Here is an 18,191-nt window from a genome sequence, read left to right as displayed (position 1 = left end):
CACCTCAATGCACTGTATGCTTCATTGACTGAAACATTCGTGTGATGCAGAAAATATTCATGTCTTTATCTACTAAAAGCACACATAAGAGAAATGGTGGAGAGGATTGACAATGATATGAAGAGGTTGTAACTATCAGGAGTTTGAAAAAGATAGATGTATGATCGCTAGAAGGATAAAGGCCTACTGATGACCATGCAGAAATTATTAACATTATGAATATGCCTGATGAATGTGAAGATGGACATTTTATTTGTAGTGTGACACCCACAAAACTCTGGAGGAACTCAGCAGGTAAGGCAGCGTCTGTGGCAATGAATTAGTAGTTGACGTTTCGGGCTGAGACTCTCGTTCAGGACTGAGAAGGAAGGGTGAAGATGCTAGAATAAAAAGGTGGGAGGAGGGGAAGGAGGCAAGCTGGAAGGTGATAGGTGAAGCCAAGTGGGTTGGAAAAGTACCACACACAAAATGCTGGAGGAACTCAGCAGGTCAGGCAGCATCTATGGAAAAGAGTACAGTTGACTTGTCGGGCCGAGACCTTCCATCAGGATTGGAGGAAAAGAAGCTGTGGAATTGGGGGGGGGGGGGTGGTGGGCGGGCGGGAAGGGGAGGAAGAAACATCGTGACAGGTGAAACCGGGATGAGGGTAGGGATGAAGTTAAGAGCTGGAAAGTTAAATGGTGAAAGACGTGCAGGGCAGGAGAAGGGGGAAATCTCTAGTATTTAAGGGTATTGCCCCAAAACGGCGACTGTACTCTTTTGCATAGATCCTGCCTGGCCTGTTGAGTTCTTCCAGCATTTTGTGTGTGTTGCTTGGATTTACAGCACCTGCAGATTTTTTTCTTGTTTCTGGGCGGGAAAGGTCAAGGCAGGAGATGAAAGAATCTGATATGAGAGGAGAAAGGACCATAGGAGAAAGGGAAGGAAGAAGGGACTAGAGGAAGTGATAAGTAGGTGAGTAGAATTAAAAGGTCAGAGTTCAGTATAGAGGAAGGTGGGGCGGGTGATAAGTTAGACTTGCACTACTTGTAGAAGGTCCAAACTAGAAGTCATAAACTTAAGCAATCCATTTGTAAAGCCAATAGGTGATTCAGGAGAACCTTTTTTTTTAAAGTGTACAGAATTCTGTGGAGTCAACATGAGGAGTATGTGAGGTAACTGCCATTTAGGGCTAAGTAACTGAGAGGAAGACCAGTACTTCAAGGAGAAAGAAATAGAAAGGATATCTATCTGTTTTAGATGAAGAAAGGCTATGGATCAGAAATATTAGTGGAGACATTTTTCCACTGTACAACTAAAACAAATGCTTGTTTGGTCTGTTCTGTTGTGCACACATGAGCCTTTGTTTAATTTCACAGTAAAAAGAGCACATTGATTTGCTGGGCTCTTTCCCAGTACACTATTCAATGAAATGTTTGTTATTCTTCAGCCTTGATAGTCATCATGAGTACATTTCTCCCTGGTTTTCTGTCTCCAGCACAAGAAAGGTGAACCTCCAAGCATGACAATTGAAGCTGTGCAAGTAAAGAAAGGAACGGGTGCTGTGATCAGAAACACCTCACTTAGTCTGATTGATCTGGATACACCTGAGGATGAACTAGTGTTCAGAGTGACCAAAAAGCCCAGCCATGGTAAGTCCATGTGGAGAGATGACAGACACTCAGATTTAAAACCTTTGACAGAAAAGCTTCATCTGCCTAGATCTTAAACTGTAAAATCCTATCCCTCATTTAAACCCAGTTCCTACACTTTGATGATATCTTCAAACCCCATCAGTTTTTCCAAGTGGCCACTCCTGTTTTTTTTTCGCAGTTTGCTCTTTAAAATGCAGAATTCGGATCCGGTTTATTATCACTGGCATGTATGGTGAACTCCGTTATGCAGTAGCAGTACATTGCAATACGTAATTAAAACTGAATTGCAGCAAGGAGTACACTTGAAGTAAGAAGGGATCTGATGGCAGAGGGGACAAATCTGTTCCTGAATCGTTGAACTTTGAATGTGTGCCTTCTGACTCCTTTACCTCCTGCTCGATGGTAGCAATGAGAAGAGGACATGTCCTGGTTGATAGGGTTCCTTGATGATGGATGCTGTCTTACTGAGGCATTGCTCTTTAAAGATGTCCCAGGTGTTGGGGAGGCTAGTACCCATGATGGAGCTGACTGAGTTTATAACTTACTCTAGTTTATTTCAATCTATAAATTAACTTGGAACACTGTTTTGTGTTCAAGGCGCTACCCAAAAGCAATTTCGACTAAAAGCTGAATGAGTTCCACCTGGAGTAATAGGCTTTGTAATGCCTGACCTTTATGCATTGATTTCCAATTAAGCATGAATACAATTAACAGTGTTCTGCATGAGCAATCATGGGTATATCACATTGTTGTTTGTTACGGACATTGGCCATTCAACTATTTGTGATGCTGTAATACAATTGTAATAACTTATTGACATTAATTGAATGAAACAGGCAAACTTTGGAAAAGACAATTTTATACAGAGCCTCTGGAAAATGGCCGTGTGTTGACACAAGGCTCCTCCTTCACCTACCAGGATGTGCTAGATGAGTTAATTGTTTACACCCATGATGGAAGCAACGTGGAGTCAGATGAAGTCCGCTTATCCTTTACTGATGGCCTGTACACAGAAAATGGGAAAATGGAGTTCTTCATTTTAAAGCAGAAGAATGAATCACCACGATTATCAATCAACCGTGGCCTACAGTTCTCAGCAGGCAAGTGTTCTGGAATCCTGGAGTAATACAGCACACAGGCCCTTTGGCCCAGTTGGTCCATGCCAAATACAGCAATCTCCGTGGTAGTCCTAGTTGTTCACTTTCAGCCCATAACCCTACAAACCCCTTCCCCCTGTACCTATTCAAATGCCTCTAGGCTTGTCTGCATTAACGTTGATGGAAATTTCAGACAAGTAATGTTAACTCCATTTTTCAGTGGTCATTTTCTTGTTGAGGCTAAGCCTTGGAATTGAAGAAGATCTGACAATCTAAGCCATTAAACTGTAAAGTTGGTGATTATCCATATAAATGTATTTTATATAAGGATTTGGTTTTTAAAATAGGTACCATTTCCATTTATAAATGAATGTTAGTAGATTATTGCAGATGGATTGTACGTTTCCAGTCAACCTTACTTCTGTGGAGTTTGTCTCTGATAGGTCAGGAAGGACCCAGATGTAGTTTCCATTGAATCTCATCTAAAACCTGAAAATGACCATGGGATTGGACTCTACTGTAATACTGAGTACTTTATGAACATTGCCTCCCTTGGTCTGTTTGAGCAAGGAGCTGTAAGGAGCTTGGAAGAATGAAGTCACATCATAGAAATAGGTCAAAGCCATTCAGCAGAGGAGAAAGTGCCCACATAAGAACAATTAAATCCCTAAAAATTTACAACTTTTCATCCCATTATATCTGAACTGGTCAAAACCCTTTTCCACTTAATCCCACCTTCCATTGAGTTCTTCAAGTACAGATCCAGGGATTAGTTTTGTGTGTGAGTATTTCTGCCTCTTCCACACTTTCACTCTGAGTTCCAGTCCCACATCCAACCTGGGAGGGGAAAACATTTTCCTCATCTCCCCTCAACAATTACTTCCACTTTGAATCAGCTTTGCTTGAATTTTGACAGCTCTGAACAGGACGTTTACTGTACCTAGGCCCCGGGGGCCTCAGTTAAGACTTCCCACCAGCATCTCCAGGTCTCTCACGCACCTTCTTCAATACTATCACATTCTTATTTAAATAATTAGTTGCAGGTTATATGTAAAAGTACATGATATATGTATGTCATCACACATAGTTTATATTACATTTGGTAACTTCAAAACAAACTAATTCAGATGAAGCATGGGAGTCTGAAGTTATGGGTATAGATTGAGGGTGTGTGTGTGGGTGTGTGTGTACAAGTTTACTCAAAGATGATTTGAAATATTGAATACACAACAGTTCCCTCTACACGGTGTTCAATTTGTGGTCTAACAATTATTCCCACTTTTGCAGCCTGGCTACAATATGAATGTCTTTAGAGCACATTATAATCAGATATCAGATGGAATTTCACAAGATGAGTTTACAGTAAAATGGATTATTGCCATGAATTTTGCAGAATGTTAATTTTCCACTATTTGTAGAAAGGTATGGATGAATTCTTGTTTCTTAGGGGGCCGTCTTAATTCATATCAGAGAAAGTGCAATAAACACTTCCTCTAAAACAGCCAGAGGCACTGAGGTTACCTTAGAAAGCAGAGCATTTTTGTTGTATAATCCAAAATAAAATAGTAACTGATGAGATGATGTGATTCTTTAACAAAGTTATTTCTTTTAAATATAGGGTCTGTCTCAGTAATAACACAGCAGCACCTTCGAGCTACAGACATTGATTCCGATGATGAAAAGCTCACGTTTGTTATAACCAAAGACCCCACAGTTGGACGACTGCAGATGTCGAAAACTGACAATTTGGTTCAAATTTCAATCAGGGGACCTATTAAAAAATTCACTCAAGCTGACATTAACAAAGGTAAGTAATTGTAAGAAAAGCAACTATACAATTGCTTGACAAAATAGAGCAACTCTGAAAAATGGCTGCTAGTAATTTCCTAATTACCTGGTTATCTTTACTGTAAAATAAGCTGTATATAGAGTAGCAAAAACTGATAGAAACTCTCAGGTCTCCATCTTTACCTTATTAATGACTTACTTTAGTTATCTTCTGTTGGTTTTTAAAAGCTGCCCAATCCTCTTGATTTCCAACTAAGTTTTGCTCTACTATGTCTTTGGCTTTTATGTTGGCTTTGACTCCTCTTGTTGCACCAGTAATACAATAAGACCATAATGACCTACAGTACTGTGCAAAAGTCTTGGGCATCTAGATTTTTTATATGGTTGCAGATTGCTCCATAGAGCCCTGGTCTTAACAGTGAGGCTATCTGGGGTTACCTGGAGAGGCAGATGTAAGCAAGATGGCCAGCCATGGTTGTGTCATGTTTTCTTTAGAACATTTCTTCCTCTTGTGGATGTATATAACCTGGGCCTTCTGAATTGCTTTCAGAAATTCCAGCCATTGCCGCTCTGCAACCATCCCTGCCAGTGTTCTTTTCCAATCAATTCTGGCCAACTCCTCTCTTTTACGTCTGTAATTCCTTTTACTCCACTGTAATACTGATACTTCTGACTTCAGCCTCTCCTTCTCAAATTTCAGGGTGAATTTGATCATATTATGATCACTTTCCCCTAATATTTCTTTTACCTTAAGCTCTCTAATCAATTCCAGTTCATTATACAATACTCAATCGAGAATAGCTTATCCTCTAGATGGTCAACCACTAGCTGCTCTAAAAAGTCATTTCATAGGCACTCTAGAAATTCCCCCTTCTGGAATCCAGCACCAACCTGATTTCCCCAAACTACCTGCAAGTTGAATTCCCCTTTTGGCATGCATTTTCTATCTGCTGTTGTAATTTTGTAGACCACATCCTTACTACTGTTTGAGGGCATGTATACAATTTCCATTAGTTTCTTTTTACCCTTGCAGTTCCTTGGCTCTTATCGACAAAGATTCAACACTTTCTGATCCCATCTCACCTCTTTCTAATGATTTGATTTCATTTTTTTGCCCACAAGCCGCGCTGCCCCTCTGCCTTACTGTCTGACCTTATGATACAATGTGTATCCTTGGACATTATGCTCCTAGCTATGATCTTTTAGCCAATATTCAGTGGTGTCTGCATCATCACACCTGCTACAAGTTCACGTACCTCATTTCATATACTGCATGCATTCAAATATAACACCTTCAGTCCTGTATTCACCGTTTTCAACTTTATCTGCCGTTTATGCTGCAGTTCATCCTGCTGACTGCAATTTTGCCCTATCAACAGCCTCTCCATACTACACATTGCCTCTGTCTGTAAACCAGCTTCCTCATCTTCAACAAGATTATCTGACTTTCCTACGAAACTTCATGCATTGCAGTATAGGCAGCTCAGAACGTTAGTGCACCATGCTCAATCTTTTGATTCCTGACCTTGTCTGAGGTCTTACCAACATCTTTTTCCACAACCTCTCCACCTGCTGTTCTGGCACACTGGTTCCCATCCCCCTGCAACTCTAATTTAAAGTCCTTAAAGTGAGTTCATTGGTTGTAGGAACATCTGAATGATGGGGCATGTGAATGCAGTTATCCCCTTTTATTCAAGAGCTTGATGGTTGAGGAGTAGTAACTGTTTGGAGCCTGGTGGTGAGAGTCTTGATGCTCTTGTACCTTCTACCTGATGGTAGCAGTGAGAAAAGAGTGTGGCCTGGGTGACAGTGATTTCTTATAATGGATGCTGCTTTCCTACGACAGTATTTCATGTACACGTGCTCAATGGTTGGGTGGTCTTTATCCTTGTCCTGGGTCGAATCTACTACCTTCTGTAGGATTTTTTTTTTGTTCCCATATCAGGCTGTGATGCAGCCAGTCAATATAGACTCCACCAGTTTGTCAAAGTTTTTGATCTCATGTCAGATCTCCGTAGACTCCTAAGGAAGTAGAGGCGCTGCCATGTTTTCTTCATGATTGCAATTATGAGCTGGATCCTGGACAGATTCTCTGAAATAGTAACACTAGAATTTAAATTGGCCTCCCCTTGAGATGAACTATTGGCAAATGGCCCAGGCAAAATGATTAATTGTCTACAAGTGATCAGAACAATTGTCTGCATTCAGTGGAGGGAGCTCCCAGGGAATTATCTCTCATTACATTAGCTATTGAACTACAAGGGTGGCAAATACTGTGTGCAGGACATTGACAGTACACAATCATTGGTGTTTCATTCCGAAACACTGTGGAATGTGCTCCAGGGTTGTTTTTTGTAAAGTAATACTGTAGTTCACAGGTTTCTCTGAGAAGCTCAAACTCTTGCTGGCACTTAAGGAAATTTGAGCTGTGTGGCCTATGATATCTTCGGCTCTGTGACTGACAAAAGTGTCAATTGTCAGGCATGCAAATAAATATCACATCTGGAGGTGCTGGGCCAATTTCCTAGGTGGTGATTGTTGACGCAGTAATGGTGTGTGCGAACTAATGCATGAAAAAGACCTCTCGTGCACTCATTATACATCAAGTTGGGTGTGAATGTGTTTCATTTTGGACAATACCGTCTCTATTTGGTGTCTGCAATACTGCTAAAAGCTTGTAATGGGAAAGTTGTGTCAGTATGGAATCAGTAGAAGTACACACTGTACAGTGTGCTTTGTAAGAGTTTGAATAACTTTATTATTCAATGAGTCCTTGTGCATTTTATTCAGTAATTTCATATCATTATGCTTTTTATATATGATTCATATTTATGTTAGTCTTTAAAGGTTAAATAGTTGTGCTTAGGAAGAATTGATCACTGTGTATGCCAGCATAAACTAAACTCAGTCAAGTTTATTGTCCTATGCATTAGTACATATATGTACAGGTGCAATGAAAAGCTTACTGCAGCAACACAAGTACATAGTGTCATATATATAGCATTCACAAGACAAATGTAAGCAAATTATGCACAATTTTTACAGAAACAACATAATTAGAAAAAACACAAAGTCCGTTTTAGTACAAAATGATCAAAGTTAGAAATTATTTGTGGAAAATCTGCTGGTATTATGTGACAAAGGGGTAGATTAATCACTGCATCCCCTCGGAAGAGAGACGTGTACACCCACTGAATCTGGATGCTGCTCTCCATCTCGACTTCCTAACCATCTCCATGAATAGTCAAAAATCATCTTGCATTGCTACCTAAATTGTGAATCGCATCTCCTGTCTACTAAAGGTGCATGCCAGCCACATGCTCTGAACATTCTATAAAGAACAATGTTGGAAAGCTTCAATATGAACAACTGCTGAACAGGTTCATCAGCATCTAAACTAAAGATAGGTCAGCTTTTGGATCCGACAATATTGCTCCTGAAACATATTTTTATTGTCTTGGGCACACTCTGCGTCTATTTGATCTTGACTTTGGAGAGAGTGATTTTAGGATTGGATTGGTGATCTAAGATTTTCACAGGTTTGCTGTTTTCTATCACATCAACTATATACTTCACAGGAAAATTTTTCAATTTTGAAAAGAGCAATATTTCAAAGGAAATCACTGAACGCAGAAACCAGATTAAACATAAATCCTGAAAAACACTGAAGATTTTTAAAAATCTCGAGTATATTGTTAACTTATTAATCCCCCAATAACATTGAAAATACTGATAAAGTAATAACATTTTTAAAGGCATGCTGAAACAATATTGACAATTCTTTTCAAGTTAATCATTTTTTTCCTGTTCCAGGATATATAGAGTATAGACATGAAAAGGGAGAGCCAGGTGGAAGTTTTGCTTTTAAATTTGACGTTTTGGATACAGATGGAAATAAGCTCCTCGATCAGTCCTTCTTCATCACTGTTTTTGGTGAGAGTGACTTAATTCTAGGCTTGTTTCATTCTTAAAGGGCAGCACAATATCTCGGGCTGTACTTTTCTTGTTAAATATCACTTTTATATGGTATGTGCTGGTAAATATCTTAACACATATTTTGGGTCCAAAATCCATGTTGTGTGCAACATAGAAAAATTACCAGAATGTACCCCCAAATGGAATTCTGAAGTTGGGGTTCCCATGTTAACTAGCCAAGGTAGCTGCTAATGCACGTTGTTACCCATAGGTCACCTGTTGTTAGAGGGGTGCTCTGAGATTAATAGGCTTTAGTGGGATTGAGAACCTATGTATAGAAGTTTCAAGCTTTATTAAAAGATCATTTTAAGAAGAAAATAGATGTTTTTTGGGAACTTGGATCTTGACTTATCCACAGAATGATCAAAAGTTCAGGCATTCTCTTAGTTACCTTTGTGATAGGTCTCTTTAAAATTAAAAATAATGAAACACTCCAGATGTAAGGGACTTTTTAACATTCTGCAGCTGTGGGATTACTTTCAGCAAATGTTAACTTTGAGGAAGATCCCAGATTTAGAATGCCTGACATTCTACTCTCAGATCACACCATCTAACATGACAGCAAATCTCCAAATATGGGGCTGAAGGTAGCAACCTGACTTTATTGGACAATTTCATTTGCTGATTCTGCCATCTTTATAATTGTAGTGTACTGGAACAGAGTGAAAATGAAAAGGTTCAGCGCACAGCTACACAAAGTAAAGATAAATCATCTGATGAGTACACGATGAATCGGTGAAGGAATTCGCAGGGGTAGGGGTGTTGGATCTCCATTTAGGGTTCTTCCAGGATTCAAGAATGATGAGCACTCTTAAATCCAACATTTAAGTTTATCTTGGATTCCAAACACAAAGCAAACTAAATCGAGAGTTAAGAAAAGATGCTGAGAAGTGAACGTGAAGACAAAAGAATAAAAGAGCAAAAGAAAAGATGGTGCCTCTGAAAAGTCCATCACTTTTATGGATAAGAAGTTTCTAATGGGCTAATGGCAAGCTACTAGGCTGCATAATTAAAATGTTTGCAACATGTGGGTAATGTGCTAATTCCTAGCTAATGAAAAATGAGAAAGTTGAAAAACCATTTGTTTAGCTGCTGTATCGCTTTCTACCAGTGAGTGGGGATGAACTGTCACACACTGTGAAAAATATGAGTTTGTTTAAAAAGTATTATTTTTTAAAAAACAATGGTGACAGCAGTGATGGGGACTTGAACTAACAACCCAATTCCTCTCTTCTTGCAAGGAGACCGGAGTATAATGTTGTGGATATTAATTTGTGTTTTAATTTTGCAGACGATAAGCTTCCACCTACTATTGTAGTTAACAAAGGTTTAGTACTGGAGGAAAACTCGGTGAAAAAAATAACAACACTTCAGCTGTCAGCAACAGACCAGGACAGTGAACCCGGGGAACTGACTTACACATTAAGCAAGCAGCCTCAGTTGGGCCATATTGAGCATACTGCTTCTCCAGGTAAAAAGAAACGATACTTGCCTTCTACTGCTGCAGAGAATTGAAATCATTATGATTCCTAAGAAATTACAGTTTAATGAAGCCATTTAAAATGTGAGACTGATTCTTTATTTTGTAGTAAATGTTCAGACTGGAATTCCATTTGCAGTCTTTGATTTGGGCTAGAATTCCGGTTTGAATTAAGAAGATCCATTGAATGAAATTACACCATGTTCTTGTCAATTTTCTCCCTTCTGTAAATCTTTCTCTCCCTTTTTGAAATAAGGATAATAACAAACAGTTCCAATCGGATCAGTAAGACTGCATAACACTGTGGCTTTAAGCCTTAAAAAGATGAACAAATGAGTATTGTGTACATTATGTTTTCATTAAATTTAAGTAAAAGTAATTCCGTTGTATTTCTTGGGAATGACACTGATCACAGTTGCCTTCCATATGTAAATGAGAATATGGGGAGGCTATTGCCACAGTTAGCCCCTAGCCTATATCCCTCAACATAAGCAGTAAGCTTACTTGTAATAATAATTATTATAACTGTAATAAAACTACCATTTTCAGGAATATGGTAGTACCACACTTTAGAGTGCAGGTGACTCAGGTTCAGTTCCTGTTGCTGCCTGTAAGGAGTTTTTACGTTCTCCCCGTGACCACATGGGTTTCCTCCGAGCACTCTGGTTTCCTCCCACAGTCCAAAGGCATACCAATGGATAGGTTAATTGGTCATTGAAAATTGACCCATGATTACGGTAGGATTAGATCGGGGGATTGCTGGGCAGTACTAGTATGTGATGTGCAAATTATCCATTTGCAATTTCTCTAATCCTTTGACTTTTGCTACTCTAATAGCTTTGATTTTGTAAGTTACATCAAAATATATGTCACTTCTAGAGAACACCTTGTATGCTAAATTAATATTAAGATTGAACCAGAAGCAGAATATAAATTTATTGTGAAAGTGCAAATTTATTTGTCCCTCTGTCTCCATTCCGAGCCAGGTTAAAACTATTAGATCTGTTCCTGAAACTTTTGACCCTTGCATTTTCAAAAGCTGACCTCTTTTCTCCACTTATTTTCATGGAATTTTGTGGACAAGTTCAGGCTAAACCTGAACAAGACATTTTTTAACTCACTTGAAGTGTGCGCACAGTTCTTGTAGCTATTGAAGATAGCTTTCCTATATATGTATATTGCACTTAAATTTGCAAAGCTGGTGTAATTGTTTAAACAATCCATTCCAGTTACTTGTACCAGATGGCTGGGATTGATGGACATTGGTCCATGGCCTCCCCTTGTGCCAATTCGAGGCCATCCTTGGGGTGGAGGAGCAAAGCTTGTCTTCTGTCTGGGTAGCTTTCAACTCGAAGGCATGAATATTGATTTCTCCTTCCACTTAAAAAAGAATTCCCCCCCCCCACTCTTTCCCCTCTTCTGCTCCCCACTCTGGCCTCTTACCTCTTCTCATTGGGTCTGCTCCTCCTTCCCTTTCTCCCATGGTCCACTCCTCTCCTGTCAGATCCCTTCCACTCCAGCGCTTTACCTTTCCAACCTACCTGGCTTCATCTATCTCCTAGCTCTCTTCCTTCCCTTTGCCCCCGCCACTTTTTATTCTGGCATCTTCTCCCCGTCCTTTTCAGTCCCGAAGAAGGGTCTTGGCCCGAAACATTGTTTAGTCATTTCCATAGATGTTGCCTGACCTGTTGAGTTCATCCAGCATTGAGTCTGTTGCTCTGGATTTCCGGCGTCTGCAGGCTTCCTCGTGGTTCAGTTTTGATGTGCATTATTTTGTATTGTGTTTTATCGCTTCCAACAGGAACAAAGGTCACCCATTTCACTCAGGCCGATCTTGCAGCCCGCAGCATTCAATATGTCCACACAAGCGATGAAGAGAAACATTCTGATGATTTCACCTTTTCGGTGTCCGATGGTGTCAATGAGGTAATGAAAGGGCTGATGTTCACAGGGCAATTAAAGTAGAAGTGGTGGTTTGAGACTGAAGATTTGCATTTCACTATGGTTCTTGTATGCATAAGGATAATTTAAGCCAGTGCGCAGCAAGGGAAATGTACAGAGTGAGGATTAGGGCGGGGTTGGTAAGGTAAAGCATTACCAAAAGAGGTTAAGAATGTGTTCCAGAGGACATGAATTGAGCATGAAGGGGCAACACCGTGGCCGAGCAGTATATGCTGTTGTCTCACAGCTCCGTGGACCCAGTTCAAAGTAAATTTTACTATAAAAGGACATGTATGTCACCATATCCATCCCTGTGGGCGTACTCAGCCCAGGTTCGATCATGTTCTGGGATGCTATAGGTGTGCAGTGTGTCTATTCTAATGAACACATGATTTTCTTTGGGCACTGCAGTTCACTCCCACATTGCAAAGATGAGCTGGTATGTTGATTGGCTACTGTAAATCACCAGTGGAGGGAGTTATCTAGGGGTTGGGGTGCTGGGGGCAGTGGATGAGCTAGAGAGAGAATAAATTGAGGACTACAGTGAAAATGTTTAGAACTGATAACACTGTTCTTTTTCGGAGCTGGCATGGACTTAAAAATAGTTGAATGTCTCCTTGTGTGGCCCAATACATGTGTAAACTACCCAGATGTTAGAGAATTAGAAGGTATTTGCAGTGATGAATGGTTTGAGAAGATCACAGGAGTTGAAGTAAGGCAGAATAGATGTGGCAGACTGCACTGAACTTGTTCTCCTTTAACCTATCTTGGTTCTAAAGCTTCTCAGTCCATGCTGAGTTGTCGGGCAAGAAAGACACAGCTGTGAAAGATCAAGAGCGTAGCAGTGGCTTTGTACCGTAAAGGTGAAGAGAGTCTGTAGAATATCACTGGTCGTCAAGCCATCCATTCCTTGTAATGAGGAGGAAGAACATGTTTCCAGCTGAGAATTCTGAGACCCATTTATATAACCTATTGGAAATGCCATTGCATGCTCATGACTCCACCGCCCCACCCGGCCCTCAAAGGTTTGACTACTAATTTTTATGGTTGTAAAAATGTAAAAAAGGATACATGCAGCACAGGGCTAAATTTGCAACACACATTGTCACGGCTAAGATTTTAAGTCCTCAGAACAAACTTCTGGTGCATTCTACCTTGATAACTGTCAAGTGGTATAGGAGTTAAGACCACCTGCTGTTTTTACCCATTTGGAATTCAAGGGTGCTTACATTTTCTTCACTTTGTATAAATGTTTGACATCTTCATACTAAACTTAACAGTTTGATTTTGATGTCTAAGCTGGAGCTCAAATATTTACAAACAATAAGATAATTATTTTGTTAAAAAACAGTATCAAGTCTAATCCATACTAATCTTTGCTTTTACCTGTAAAGTTAATTGAATAGCCCTGTTCAAAGCTGTGTTAGTCCTTGTCTGAAGGCTGCATTGTCTTCTTCAATAAATCAGGTGACTCAAACGTTTTCCATTACTATACGCCCTGTGGATGATGCACTGCCAGTGGTGCAGATCCCCGGAATGCGAGTGCAGGAGGGAGTGAGAAAGACGATCACTGAATTTGAGCTGAAAGCTACTGATGAAGACACCGAGGTTAGTTTTTAGCTCAGTAACTCCTAGCTTTATCCTCATTAAGAAGTTACGCTTCCTGCTGAGTCAGGAACTGAATCATCTGTTCAGTTTCTCAACGGAGCAAATATGTTTGCTGCTTTTAGTTTGTAAAGAGAACAGCAAGGATTGAATGAAATAGATCCACTTACTCTTTGATCTCTGCTTTTATGACTGCAGCATGTTGGCATTTAAGGATGTGCATTCATAATCGGCAAAGCACAATCCCCTATTGATTGTAACACATACAAAGTGCTCAACAGGTCAGGCAGCATCTATGGAGAGGAATAAACAGTCGATGTTACAGGCTGAGACTCTTCATCGGGACAGCTTTCCATGGGTGTTGCCTGACCTGTTGAGATCCTCCAACATTGTGCATGTGTTAATCTGGGTTTCTGCAGAATCTCTTGTGTTTATGATTGTATATTGATTGTTTGCTATTTTATTCCCAAATTAGTCATTCTTAAGATTCTGTATTACAAACAAACAAAACATCCTTTTCTAAATTTAAAGTTCAGAGTAAATTTTGTTATCAAAGTACACACATCATCATATACAACTTCTTGTGGGCATACTCAGCAAATCGATAGAACAGTAACTTTAACAGGAAGAATGAAAGAAGTCAGTGCAGGGACCCCCCTGTGGCCATTCCCCCTCAGCAACTGTATATCTGTTTGGATACCGCTGAGGGGGTCACATACCTGGGCAAGGCAGCAGCCCTGTGGTTGGCTCTGAGCCTCTGAAGGGTAGGGTGAAGGCCAGTGGAGCAATCGTCGTAGGGGACTGGATAATTAGGGGGACAGATAGGAGATTCAGCAGCAGCAAAAGAGACACCAGGATAGTGTGTTGCTTCCCAGGTGCTAGGGTCCAGGATGTCTCTGAGCAGTTGAGGAATGTTCTTGATTGGAACGGTGAGCAGCTGGAGGTTGTGGTACATATTGATACCAATGACATAGGCAGGAGAGGGGTAGAGGCCCTGCTGCACAGTACGTTTAGGGAGTTGGGAAAGCGGTTGAAGAGCAGGACCTCCAAGGTGGTAATCTCTGGATTACTCCTGGTGCCAGAGAAGGTCAGAACAGGAAGATAGCGCAGACAAATGAGTGGATGAGGAGATGGGGCAGGGTTTCAAGATCTTGGATCTTTGGAACCTTTTCTGGGAAAGGGGTGACCTGTACAAGTGGGACAGGTTGCAGCTGAACCAGAGGGGAGCCAATATCCTGGGAAGGAAGTTAGCGAATGTTATTGGGGAGAGTTTAAACTAGATTTGCAGAGAGGTTGGAACTGAAGTGAAGTGGCAGAAGATGGGGCAGTTGGCGCACAAGTAGAGACAGCTTGTAGGAAGCTTGTGTAGGACAGGCAGATTTGGTATGTTAGCAAATACACTCAGAAGCTTCTATAGATGCACCATGGAGAGCATTCTGATAGGCTGCATACTGCCTGGAGGGGGCTACTGCATCGGACTGAAAGAAGCTGCAGAAAGTTATTATTCTGGTCAGCTCCATCTTGGGTACTAGCGTACAAAGTACCCAGGACATCTTCAGGGAGCAGTGTCTCAGAAAGGCCGTGTCCAGCACCCAGGGCATGCCCTTTTTCCCACTGTTAACATCAAGTAGGAGGTACAGAAGCCTGAAGGCACACATTCAGCGATTTAGCAACAGCTTCTTCCCCTCTGCCATCCAATTCCTAAATGGACATTGAACCCTTGAACACTACCTCATTTTTTTAATACATATTATTTCTGTTTCTTTAACGATTTTTAATTTATTCAATATATGTATACTGTAATCAACATAAGACCATAAAATATAGGAACAGAAGTAGACCATTCGGCCCATCGAGTCTGCTCCACTACTCAATCATGGGCTGATCCATTTATTCCAGTCATCCCCACTCCACTTCTTTCTCCCCATACCCTTTGATGCCCTGGTTAATCAAGAAACTATCTATTTCTGCTTTAAATACACCCAGTGACTTGACTTCCACAGCCACTCATGGCAACAAATTCTACAGATTTACCACCCTCTGACTAAAATAATTTTTCCGCATTTCAGTTCTAAAAGGACGTCCTTCAGTCCTGAAGTCATGCCCTCCTGTCCTAGAATCCCCTACCATGGGAAATAACTTTACCATATCTAATCTGTTCAGGCCTTTTAACATTTGAAATGTTTCTATGAGATTCTCCCTCATTCTCCTGAACTCCAGGGAATACAGTCCAAGAGCAGCCAGATGTTCCTCATGCAGTAACCCTTTCATTCCTGGACTAAAATAAGGAGCCCAAGAGTTTACACCATATTCCAAGTGTGGTCTCATGAATGTCTTCTGGAGCCTCAGTTTCACATCCCTGCTCTCATATTCTGTACCTCTAGAAATGAATGCCAACAGTGCAATCCCCTTCTTCACAACCAACTCAACCTGGAGGTTAGCCTTTAGGGTATCCTGCACATGGACTCCCAAGTCCCTTTGCATCTCTGCATTTTGAATTCTCTCCCCATCTAAATAACAGTCTGCCCATTTATTTCTTCCACCAAAGTGAATGGTCGTACACTTTCCTACATTATATTTCATTTGCCACTTCTTTGCCCATTTCCTTAAACTATTAAGTCTTTCTGCAGGCTCTCTGTTTCCTCAACACTACCCACTCCTCCACCTATCTTTGTATCATCGGCCACAAATCCAAATCATTGACGTACATCGTAAAAAACAGCGGTCCCAACACCAATCCCTGTGGAACTCCACTGGTAACCGGCAGCCAGCCAGAATAGGATCCCTTTATTCCCACTTTCTATTTTCTGCTGATCATCCAATGCTCCACCCATGCTGGTAACTTCCCTGTAATTCCATGGGCTCTTATCTTGCTAAGCAGCCCCATGTGCAGCACCTTGTCAAAGGCCTTCTGAAAATCCAAGTACACCACGTCTACTGCAACTCCTTTATCTATCCTGCTTGTAATTTCCTCAAAGAATTGCAATAGGTTTGTCAGGCAGGATTTTCCCTTTAGGAAACCATGCTGGCTTTGGCCTATCTTGTCATGTGCCTCCAGCTATTCCGTACTCTCATCCCTAACAATCGATTCCAACAACTTCCCAACCTCTGATGTCAGGCTAACAGGTCTATAGTTTCCTTTCTGCTGCCTCCAAACCCTTCTTAAATAATGGAGTAACATTTGCAATTTTCCAGATATCCGGTATAATGCCAGAATCTATTGATTCTTGAAAGATCATCATTAATGCCTCTGCAATCTCTCCAGCTACTTCCTTCAGAACCCAAATGTGCAGTCCATCAGGTCCAGGAGATTTATCCACCCTCAGACCATTAAGCTTCCTGAGCACCTTCTCAGTCGTAATTTTCACTGCACATACTTCACTTCCCTGACACTCTTGAAGGTCCAGTATACTGCAGATGTCTTCCACTGTGAACACTGATGCAAAATATGCATTCTGTTCCTCTGCCATCTCTGCATCCCTCATTACAATATCTCCAGCGTCATTTTGTTTGGTCCTATATCTACCCTCGACTCTCTTTTACCCTTTATATACAAAGTTTTTAGGTTGATGTTTACTATTATTACTATTTTTTTTCTTCAATATAATGTATTGTATTGAACTGCTGCTGCTAAGTTAACAATTTTCATGAGACATACCAACAATAATAAATTTGATTCTGACAGAGCAAACGTGCACTCAGCTAGATGGTTTGAAATGTCTGTTTTAATGCAAGGAGTATCATAAACAAGGTGGGTGAACTTAGAGCATAGATCAGTATGTGGAACTATGATGTTGTGGTCATTACAGACACTTGGATGATTCGGGGGCAGGAATGGCTGCTGAGTGTGCTGGGCTTTAGATGTTTCAAAAAGGACAGGGATGGAGGCAAAAGAGGTGGGGGAGTGGCATTGCTAATCAGGGATCGGTCATGGCTGCAGAAAAGGGGGAAGCCATGGAGGGATGGTCTATTGAGTCATTGTGGGTGGAAGTCAGAAACAGGAAAGGGACAATAACTCTACTGGGTGCTTTTATAGAACCTCAAATAGTAACAGAGGCATCAGGGAGCAGATGGGGAGATGGATTCTGGAACAGTGATAGGGTTCCTGTGATGGGTGATTTTAACTTTTCTAACATTGACCGGCATCTCCGTAGAGCAAGGAGTTTGGATAGGGTGGAGTTTGTTAAGTGTGTTCAGGAAGATTTCCTGACACAATCTGTAGATAAGCCAACTAGAGGAGAGGCTGTACTTGATCTGGTATTGGGAAATGAACCTGGTTAGGTGTCAGATCTCTTGGTTGGAGAGCACTTTGGAGGTAGTGATCACATCTCTATCTCCTTTACCATAGTGCTGGAGAGGGATAGGAGCAGACAATTTGGGAAAACATTTAATTGCGGTAGGGGAAATATGATGCTATTAGGCAGAAACTTGGGAACATAAATTGGGAGCAGATGTTCTCAGGGAAAAGCATGGCAGAAATGTGGCAAATGTTCAGGGAAGGGTGGTAGGGTAAAAGAAGCATGGTGTACAAAGGATGTAGAAAATCTAGTTAAGAAGAAAAGAAAAGCTTACGAAAGGTTCAAGAAACTAGTTACTGTTAGACCTCTAGAAAATTACAAGGTTGCAGGGAAGAAGCGTAAGAATGAAATTAGGACAGCTAGAAGGGTCCAG

At 40.8% G+C, this 18,191-nt stretch overlaps 1 protein-coding gene across 3 annotated transcripts in view; it reads left to right on the top strand.

Moving 5' to 3' along the window:
- fras1 (Fraser extracellular matrix complex subunit 1) overlaps positions 1 to 18,191 on the top strand; it is a 518,960-nt gene that overhangs the window by 394,929 nt on the left and 105,840 nt on the right. For all 3 annotated transcript variants that reach the window (XM_059988734.1, XM_059988733.1, XM_059988732.1), the window contains 7 exons: positions 1,478 to 1,631; positions 2,471 to 2,734; positions 4,350 to 4,538; positions 8,333 to 8,452; positions 9,786 to 9,965; positions 11,776 to 11,900; positions 13,383 to 13,523. In XM_059988734.1, the coding sequence (XP_059844717.1) occupies positions 1,478 to 1,631; positions 2,471 to 2,734; positions 4,350 to 4,538; positions 8,333 to 8,452; positions 9,786 to 9,965; positions 11,776 to 11,900; positions 13,383 to 13,523 (1,173 nt within the window). The remainder of the gene's footprint in view (positions 1 to 1,477; positions 1,632 to 2,470; positions 2,735 to 4,349; positions 4,539 to 8,332; positions 8,453 to 9,785; positions 9,966 to 11,775; positions 11,901 to 13,382; positions 13,524 to 18,191) is intronic.

This window comes from Hypanus sabinus, chromosome 14 (assembly GCF_030144855.1).
Source record: "Hypanus sabinus isolate sHypSab1 chromosome 14, sHypSab1.hap1, whole genome shotgun sequence".
NCBI lineage: Eukaryota > Metazoa > Chordata > Chondrichthyes > Myliobatiformes > Dasyatidae > Hypanus > Hypanus sabinus.
Note: the sequence above shows the minus strand (reverse complement) of the source record. Positions and strands in the feature narration are given on the sequence as shown.